The sequence below is a fragment of the Papilio polytes genome, unplaced genomic scaffold (assembly GCF_000836215.1).
Source record: "Papilio polytes unplaced genomic scaffold, Ppol_1.0 DF824169.1, whole genome shotgun sequence".
In the NCBI taxonomy this organism is placed as follows: domain Eukaryota; kingdom Metazoa; phylum Arthropoda; class Insecta; order Lepidoptera; family Papilionidae; genus Papilio; species Papilio polytes.
The window spans coordinates 5,599,279-5,609,685 of NW_013525035.1; the positions used below are offsets into that span (position 1 = coordinate 5,599,279).

At 37.9% G+C, this 10,407-nt stretch overlaps 1 protein-coding gene across 1 annotated transcript in view; it reads right to left on the reverse strand.

Annotated features, from left to right (window-relative positions):
• The window catches only part of LOC106111297 (transcriptional activator protein Pur-beta-A), a 15,031-nt gene extending 5,082 nt beyond the window's left edge, over positions 1–9,949 (reverse strand). The window contains exons 1-4 of the mRNA XM_013293322.1: positions 9,765–9,949; positions 2,374–2,418; positions 1,037–1,149; positions 7–67 (exon numbers count right to left, since the gene is read on the reverse strand). Of these exons, the coding sequence (XP_013148776.1) occupies positions 7–67; positions 1,037–1,149; positions 2,374–2,418; positions 9,765–9,807 (262 nt within the window). The 5' untranslated portion in view covers positions 9,808–9,949. The remainder of the gene's footprint in view (positions 1–6; positions 68–1,036; positions 1,150–2,373; positions 2,419–9,764) is intronic.
• Positions 9,950–10,407: the final 458 nt, after the last annotated feature.

The window sequence follows — 10,407 nt, forward strand, 5'->3', positions numbered from 1 at the left end:
AGTCGCGGAACTCCGCCGCCGTCGACATCGCCAGGAAGATCTGGCTGCGCCGCCCGTCCGCGCCGATCTGACTCACACGACACGTTCCTCATTCATCAGTCTGTATGCTATATGTATGCATCTGTTCCTGCTGCTAATATAATTGAATTACAATTTAACTCGGACCGACAGTGTTTTATTGATCACCAATTAATTTTTGAAGTAACGTAAGTACGTACAAACGGCAATCTCCGACATTCCTTATTCAAGACAAGTTGATAAAGGACCCCTCGATTCGCAATGTCCTTGTAATGAATAGACGCTAGCAACTATATGCGAAATCCCAACGAGGGGCTGCGGAGGGAGAACAAAATTCTTAAACGTCTCTAAGAGCTATCAATAGCAGCTCAGTTTATTCTATTGGTATTTTCTATGGCCGTTTTTTGATAGCAATTGTGATTCATTAGGTCGACATACAAAACATTAACCGATTTCTTATTCAGAACCCCTCGGTTCCTGCGCTATGGTCCGAGACTACCAACGTACTTTAATTCACAAAAAACAGCGATGGACGTAATATACACCGATAATAGCTAGATATCGTTGGGCTTCACATTAAATCTCGATAGTGAATATTTGCAAGAACACGTAACAATTGTTGATTAACGCAGCGGCGATATGTTATCCTCCATCTGCGAGGCGCGCTATCTCGCCGCTTATGCAACATTTGTTTGTCAAACGACAAACCTAAGTCGAATGGATTGTTATATTGTTTATTTACCTTCATCATTATTAGAGTCGTAAAGGATGGTTGTAATAGCATACAAGATATGACAGTTTGTCCCTTCTACTGCCAACGATTGCAATAAAGGATTGTAATCCTTTGTCTAAAACTTTGACACTGTCCCTTAAGTGATGTAAACATCTTTATATCGAGGTTCAGATTGTAAATAAAAGGGCTAGATAACACCGTTTTATGACACATTGTATAAGATTCTTTTTCACAGATATGAATGTGTCAATGTTTGTTGTAGTAATGTGTTTCAGTCGAGCTCACCTCTGCGACCTTGATGAACCGGCCGCGCCTGTTCTGCTTCACGTCGAGGTAGAACCTCTTAGACTGGATCTGTAACATCTTCGTGGCCAGCTCTTGCTCCTGCTGCGACTGACCTGCAACACGAACAACAACAACATATTTATATTCCAAAAACCACGCAGAGATAAATTTGTTACAGCTGGTTTCTGTCAGGTTTTAGACAAGCCTGAGTAATAGAGCCAAACATCAAGGCATTTTTTATCATAAGTTGGTGAACGAGCAAGCGGCCACCTGAATTCTGATTCTCTCCGATTCATTGCCTACCCTTAATGGACAGAGGAGGAAACGAACATAAAGAGGATATTTCCGTCAAGTCCATTCCCATCCTTTCCTCATGAGAAGAGGGTGGAAAGGGTAAAGGCCTAAAATTAGCCCTACAGCAGGCAACGCATTTTAATGCTTGGTTAGTTCCTATCAGTGACTACAACAGGATATACAGAGCCTACTGCCTGGAAGTTACTGTGACCTGCGCATATTCATGTTTAAATGGGACCTTTGTGTTGTGGCGTTGCGGTGCAACACGTCCACAATGTTTCACAACAGGCGAGGCCTCACAGTACGGCTCGTGATTAGAAATCGTATCGATGTCAGCGCCACCGCAGCGCTCCACTGCGCACGCGCACGCATCGACACAACCCTCACATTCATATTTTCAACTGGTTGAAAAGTTTCACTTATTGAAATTAAATGTACATTGAAACGTATGCGAACTCTGGCAAATCGTACAAATAAATAATGGACGATATTCCTGTGAGAGTTAGCGAAGCAGTGAAACACCTATGTGGTATCGATTATCGAAGCCCAGACGCAAGCTGATGCCAGTCAGCCGTGTACCAATTACTACCACACGATTAATGAAATTTTATACTAAAGTGCCCTTAACCCTCCTACATATGGATGAAATCATCCATTTTCACTCATTTATTTTATTATTTTATTTACTAAGGGTCGGTAACATTATTCAGGGAAATAGCTCAAAGGACAAAAATCGACATCTAATCAATTTCAGCTAGTACTAACAGGTTTCTATAAAATAAGCCATTCTGTAATCTCGCAAACTCAAGTGGTAACATCAAATGTAAATCGCGACTTTATCCTCAATTGCCTTTATTTTGAATCCGGTTTGAATTGCCTTAACTAAGGCTTTGGTCGTTTTTGCAACTCTATCTATTTACCTCGATAAAAAAGTATAAATAAAAAATTCTATACATTGAATTTGTATTTGGTAAAATATCGCGATTTACGTCAAATCGTTAAAAGACAACTAGCAAGTACCTAATAAAAGAATATCAACTTACCGGAGTCGAAGTTATTTCCTCCCGCGTCCATACTCTGACCATACTCTGCAAACATACCACTAAATCAATTATACACGTAACAATACATGAGTTAAAAGAGGTTCTATTGGATTCGTTTCAAAATTTTTATTGTCTAGTCATAGTCCAGTTTTAAAATTCTATCAGAGATTACTCCCATTATCCCAATCTAGAGTAGAAAATTTTAATTCCTAAAACTCTTGATGCTAGAAATAAAAAGTGAGTAGAGGTGGGGCAGTAAATGAAACAATATGCGATTCATTAACGCAATAACAATTTATTGCACGCAACGCATTCTTTGCTGGATATTTCGTATATGCAAAATACATATTATCATACACAATCCGCTGCATAATTTTGCACGAGTTAGATGACGACAGAACTAAACGATTGCCTCGGCTACGGCGCGACCGACACATGGAATTGAATAATTTAGTGGCTGAGTACAGTTGTCATGTGGCGTTGTCCCACAGTGGCGGACACTGCAACGATGGACGATATCAGCAATCAATGCATCGTGCAGCACGCCACATCTTCAGTTGCCAGATGGCTGTCCACACATGCCAGATGCATGCAGTCCATACTTTTAGTGCCACTAGCCACAAGCCGCAGTCGTCAGTCCGCTCAAGGCCGGTCCACTTGTTGCAAACATATTCAATTGATACTAGCTGTATCAGTTTCCGTTCGCTACGTTTCATACCAATCAATCCGCAAGCCGTCCGCTGCCGTCCGCTGCCTTCCTCACATCGCTGCTCAATAAATGTAAATAATATGCAAGGTTATTAGATATATTCAACCAAATTCAACTGCTCTATTTCATATAATCATATGTTATTTAAAAAAAAAAAACTTGTTTCGATATCCTTGACAATTTTGACAAATATATATTCTGTTCGAAAATTGCCCAATTCTTTATAAAATTATTCAATTGTAAATTTAATTTTCTTGATAAGCTGTATAGTAAGGAAAATATTAACGTTTTATGACTTTTAATTCTTGATTTCTAGTCAGAACAATGCAAGTTCACACAGTTTGCAACTTTGCATGGAATGCTTTTGTGGATTGCGTTTATAAAAAAGCGATGATTCCAAATTAAGTATAAAATAAAACCTTCACAAAATGTATCTAGACTTGTTCGTATAATCGCATCGTAATAGCTATAACAGAATGAATACGGACTAGGGAAACGAAAATAAGAATTTACAAATGAACCTAGAAAATTTTGTCGACCTAAGAAGTGGTGACTCCACTCGTAAAGTCCAAAGCATATCACATTTACCTATTGATAGATTTAGATTTGTCGTGTTCTTTTATCCATAATCATGATTTCTAAATAGACACAGCTCAGATCTTCACAGACAGGAAAGCTAACCGCTGAAGGAAATTGCTTCGTTACCGCCGACATTCGTTACGTCCTGCCCCTTCCTCGCCTACCTGCTGATGACTTCCAATGCTTACTGTATTTTGTACAAGTACATAAAACTAAATAATTTAATCGAAAGCGATCCAAAAGACATCCATCTACGATGGAGTATTTCGGTAAATTGAACGTAGATAAGAAAGCAATCTTTCTGAGCAGTACAGCTACGACCTGGCCCCAGCTAGCAGCAGCACGGAACGACACAGTACAACACGGTCAATCAGATTTCACGCCGACACGAGATGATCTCCATATCGAATACTAAGGGTGAGTTGCATCAAATCGCTGGTTATCGTAAAAGTTATAATAGGGTTACAAGTGCAAAAACATATTCTCACAGAGGTTTTATGTGTTTTTCGTTTTTACAATGGAAACATTTAAACCTGAATGTCACTAAAGTGTCAAGAATGACATTTACGTAAATTAAAATGTTTGGAAATTCATGTTTCGCCGATTATATTTATGTATCATACGCATGGTATTTTATAGTGAAATAAACTTTTTGCCCACGAAGATGGAGAAAATGGCAAACTCTTGTGAAAATAAACTAGTTTGGGCCATTATTGAAACTGTATTTACTTTACTACTCAAATATGTAGCAAAAATGAAGCAATAAAATTATACAAATATAAATGCATCTTATTTATTTTCCATATTATAAATTGTCCTGTCAATGCATATTATAAATTGACCTTTTATGGAGGACATTTATTTAAATAAGAGAAAAGGGACAAGCGCTGTTGCTATGGCCTTAGACACTCGAAATTTGTCCAAACTGAATGTTTGGCCAAATTTCGAGTTCCATCTTGGAAATCCATTATTTCCGAGCACACAAGACTTTATTCTTCTGGATTACGTATAGGATAATAGTAGAGATTTTCTTTTTCCATTACTTTTTCCATTATTTGTGCTTTTGAAGATAAGAGGTTGTGACAGTTGACACTACCGAACTGACACTAACCGTAACGCTAACTATAACCGCCCAAAATCGGGCGGTTATGATTAGTGTCAAATATGACGTCATTTTGACCAGCGCAAAACTGGTGTAGCGAATATCATGAACATCCGAAGACGTAACCATCGGGAATGTGCTGGTTAAGGTTTATAGTTAGTTAATGTAACTCATCCTTAGTAAATTTTAAGGTTATTCCAAATATTACCATTTCAAATAATATTAACTTTAACGGTAACCGGCAATATGGTGCAACTCACCCTAAATTCGTTAAGATTAAAATCGATATGCGATATTATTCCAAGCAAAAGCATTATTGGATGGACGATTTTAATTTAGATATTATTTATTATAAGACTAGATGCTTGTTCAAAACAACGTAGCCTACATATAAGTAAAAATCAATCAAAACACATTAGCGCGTGCAGCTGTCACATATTCCTACCATAAAATATAACACACTAATTATTCAATAGGATATTTGAATAAACACCTGCTTTTTGTGTTTTTACATTTTCATCAAGGTTAATTGAGAATTAAATCAAATATCTGCGTTATTTTACAGCGACATTATAAGTAATCATTCACAACGATATTCTTAACTAGATTTCGCCCGCAACTCCGTTCGAGTTGGAATTAAAAAAAAACAAGAAGCCTGTGTTCTTCCAGTTTTATCCTCTACATCTATACCAACTTTCATAGAAATCCGTTCAGCCGTTTGGGCTACAAACTCTAACAAACATCCACCTAAACTTTCACATTTATAATATTAGTATGATATAACTGTACAACTCCGAACATAGTATTTATATTGATAGTGTTAAGTCGTGTTTCGGTGTTGATAAAGGATATCTGTCAGTTTGCAGAGTATTGCGGCGGTTGCGGCCGGCGACGCGGGTGCAGCCTCGGTCGCACCTCGCTGATAAACGGAATTACATATAAATCTCGTCTAAGCCGGACTGCAGCCATTCTGAATGACAAAACGAATCATTGAAATGCTTCAGTTCCTAACTTTACAAACATTTAATCTCTACTTCGTCATTAAAACGTGAAAAACAGACCTTACGAAATATTAGGTCGTGTAGTGTTTCTATTTGAAACAAAAATGTTTGTACAGTTGATGAAAAAAGTTCCGCTAAAATATGCGACATTGCTTTATGTTGTGTCATATTTGAAACCACAAATATTTTGTGAATACGAGTGAATGTATATTGAATTGAATTACTACTTGTCTGACCGCTGAATAAATCTTGTTTTATATTATAGACAAACACATTGATACGAACGACAGCTTCGTGTGAATAAATAATAGACGAATATAGGCTGACGATGAATAAATACCTACGTACATAACATAAATGAACGAAGCTCAACGAAGCGTGACTATAACTCAAAATAAACATGTAATCGCCGGAATTCTTTAAAAATCTATTTCAAGACATTAGAAAAAGCCGTTGACATAAAAACGTAAACGAGGCTGGAGTTTAACTGGGAGTTTACGAGCGCGCCGAAGCAATATCTTGTTCTAGCTTCAGTCGCCGCTTCCTGGACACGTCGTCTTTGTCTGAAGACGTAGGAGCGAGGGAGAGGAGGCGAACGGACAAACCATAAACTAAATAAAAGGCGCTAGATTTGTAACCGAATGCGAAGCGGCAAGGATATGCGCGGTAACAAAACGTGTAAGGCGACGAGACTCGCGTTACGTAAGTGGTTCAAGGCGGGTCATTGGCAGCAGACGGAGTTTCGATACAGACGCGGCCCAGACGCGCAAAAAAGTGAAACCTATCATTTCGCCTTGAGAGCGAGCGGCCGCCATAATGCAATAAAAAGCGCGACCGCCGCAGCTATCCTTCGGCCGACTGTCTGCTGCCTTCATGTACCGACATTAAATAGTTTACTACATATAATTGCTTCGCTTGTTTCTAATTTGCAGCAAACAAAACATATAAAGCTCTTAGCTCCACTTACAATAAGATAAATCTTACTTCTTTCCTTACTTATGTTATAAATGCGAAAGTTCAGATGGATGGATGTTTGTTAGAGTTTATAGCCTAAACTGCTGAACGGATTTCGATGAAATTTGGTATAGATGTTAAGGCTAGTCTGGAAGAACAGATAGGTAGATATTGTCTTGTTTTTGAATTCCACATGGACAGAATCACGAGCAATATGTATTAAATAAATACAGTATTGAGCGTAAACGCGAAAATCGCAATCAATTTATTCAAATACATTAATTACCTACCACCTGCAATATATTTTGCGTAAATGAGTTGGATTGCCCGGCAATACCACGACCACACAAAGAACAGGCGTGAAGTGATAGCAATTTCGCGTTTCGTCTGATGAGTGTGAATACCGCGAGAGTTTAAGTCCTATATCTCTTCCCATCTTTTTCTTACAAGGGAAGTGGAGAGAGAGGAGACACGAAAAATGTCTTCATTCTGTGTTACATGCAGAGAAACTAATGAGTAGCACTAAGACTGTAAAACATGCCAAATGGCACAAGTTTTGCAATTTACAATAACACAAACAAAGCCATACAAAACTGTCCTTAAGTAAGGCCAAGTTAACGTTAATACCTCACAGTGTAATGTGAAATTTACAGAAAATCTGTCATTTGTACTACTTTAAAAAATAATTCAGACAATCTTTTAGGTAAAATATTCCCACTAAATCTGTCTATGTCACTAAATCTATAATATAATCCAGTTAAGTATAAAATGTTTTTAAAATATCTAGTTTTACTTAATTTAAAATCACTTTTTTTGATTTCCAAGCTAGTTGTCGCCCAAGAATCTGTTGGCGTGGAATAAAAAAAATTAGTAATCTAAGCTGTTCTTCTAAACAGTGTTCTACATGTCACAATATTTCATTCAGTTTTAAGCGGCTATTCTAGATATATTTTCAAATATACATCCAAACTTTACAAGATTGCATTGCCAAAAATCTCAAACTATCTCCTCCGATTTGATATTTTTAATTAACAACTTTTAACCAACTGCGGTGTGCTGACTCCACGGAACAAAGTAGGGGAGACAACTATTAAACATTTTGCTTGAAATTTTACTTGAATCTAATAATTAATATTTACAACAGCAATCAAAAAATTTATCATTGAGAGGACAATTCAAGTTCTGATCTGTTTGTTTAAATCAATTGAAAGTTCCAATTATTATATTAATTCTATACTGAGCTTTCTAATCTATCTGGGAGGCAGCTCTGGAGCTGTTCTTCACACAATTTTTATTTTATATATCAAAATACTATATAGCTATATGTATGACATTCCAACCTTCTAGGGTTTTAAAAAAAATAGTAGCAAGTGTATTACATGCAAGACAATCTAAAACTTTTAAGGATGCACATCCTTTTGGCAATAACACACCAGAATTAATGTCTCTTGTTGGGCCGATCGGCACATCAATCAATCCAATGAGAATTTTTCTTCCATTGGGTTATTTGATTGTATGGCTACGATCCCCCTAAATTCAAGAACTTCAAGAATCTTATTGGGTCAATCAGGCCGATCAATTCAACATGATATAGCTCCCCGAACATTCACTTATATGGTTTTCCAAAGTCCAAAGCAAACAAAGCAATGATAACTAAAAGCAACTATGATGTTTAAAGCATAAAATGTTTTGTTAACGGTTTACATACAAGCTGCTGCTACGAGGGTCACCTGCTGTTACTTATACATCAAACTTAAGTATCAACTTAGCTTTAAAATTCAATTTACAGCTTTTAAAATTATAAATTTATCAGATATAGTTGAGACCATAGCAACATTGATAATTAGTGCAGGATAATGTTACAAAATTAGCTGCATTATAATTGGGGATTACTAGATGTCAGTTGTTGTGTTAAATTCCTATAACCAATCAGTCCAAGAAGAAAAATAAAATAACAATTGGACCAATTGGTAGGTTGTTCAATCATAGATTGAATGGCTACTGATTGGTCAGAATTATTGAAACATACCTTCACAAAGACCTCAGGCCATTGATGTAAATCACCAGTTAAAGATTTTAACTCCTCTTTGCAGTCATATTGCAGTCAATACAGGACATCCAACTGTGTGATCCCAAGCCAAGGTGACATATTTACAAATACAATATCTTCACTGCTCAACAAATATAAAATCTACCAGTGGCTTCTTATGTACTTATGGACTGTTGTTTTGGGCAACATTAATTTAAAATTAAAATGCATATTTAAAAAGACAACACTTTCCTTTGTCTGACAGTCTTGCATTATGAAATCCTTTGTCCTCTGTTATGTTATCTTGTAAAAGTGAACCAATTTGCACTGTTACACAATAAAACAATTGTTTTCTTCAATAATAGCCACTGGCACATTACACTACTGGCGTTTCCCAAACCTTCCAACTGCTGGTAACAAAGAAACACAACATAAAGGTTATCTTGACAGCTGAACAGCTGTAGCTCCGCCGAGCGAATGTTTCGCGAATTCCACGTAACACGCAAGTATGCACCGCGGTGACGATATATCGCCTCGCTCCCGGTGAGGCCGGCGGGAGGAAGACGAGACTAAGCAGACGTAGGCGCGGTCACTGACCTGCCATGGTGCCGGCGAGCGCGGCCGCCCTCCGCGTCCAGCCCAGCGAGGGGCCCGCAGCTCGGCGCGATGGTCCCGAGGCGGCGCTTCCGGCCTCGGCGAGATGCCCTCACCGGCCCGCCCGATGAGAGGTCGCACACAAAAAATCGATAGATCGTCAACCTCCACCGGCTGTGGCACCTGACCGGGCGGGCCGCCGCACCGTCGCCTGCCGCCGTACGATTCCGTCGGCGGAACCCTTCGAGGCCTCAATACTTGCGATATAACAAACCCGAAATCGCCATTTTGGAACGGGAACAATGAAATATTTACTTTTGGACGTTAGCACAACAGTAGACGTTAGCAACACGATTGACTAAAACGGCGCGAAACAAAAAGCGTCTCGACTAGAACGCTGTACCGCTTTAAAGAAATACGTACTCTGACTAGAAATTCCCTCGTCACCGCTGCCGATATCCGACATCTCAATCCACACCGATTCTATAGGCAATCCACCAATCTTTTCGGAACCTCTCGTCGGACAGCTCACCTTGTCTATAGTTACAAAGCTATCAAAATACACTTGTTTATGGCGGAATTTTAACGATGAAAACTAATTTTAACATACAAAATAGTTTCTCAATAGTTTAAAAAATTGATACAATTTTTGACCGATTTAATTTCAAATAAAATTTATAATTTAAGCAACTTGAAGTTTCATTCTCAAAGACTATAAAAATGAATGATGAAAAACATGTTTATGGTTTGATAACCAATTATAAAGGCAACACTTGTCAAATTTATTATAAAGACAAGTGTTGCCTTTATAATAAATTTGACATTCGCATTACCTTTGTAAAAATACTATTTACTTCTTTTTTAGATATCATCTTTTCGTCATACCACCATTAGTTAAAGCCAGGGTCAAAACTATTTGCCTAATATTTTCAAACTTGAAATTCAGATTAAGACCCAAAAACCATAAAGATACTTACCCAGAGTTTTAAGTTCACAGATTTGATGACTGAACATCGTAAGAATACACGAGATGTGCGTGAGGAGAGGGAGTAGCCCGCGTCGGAGT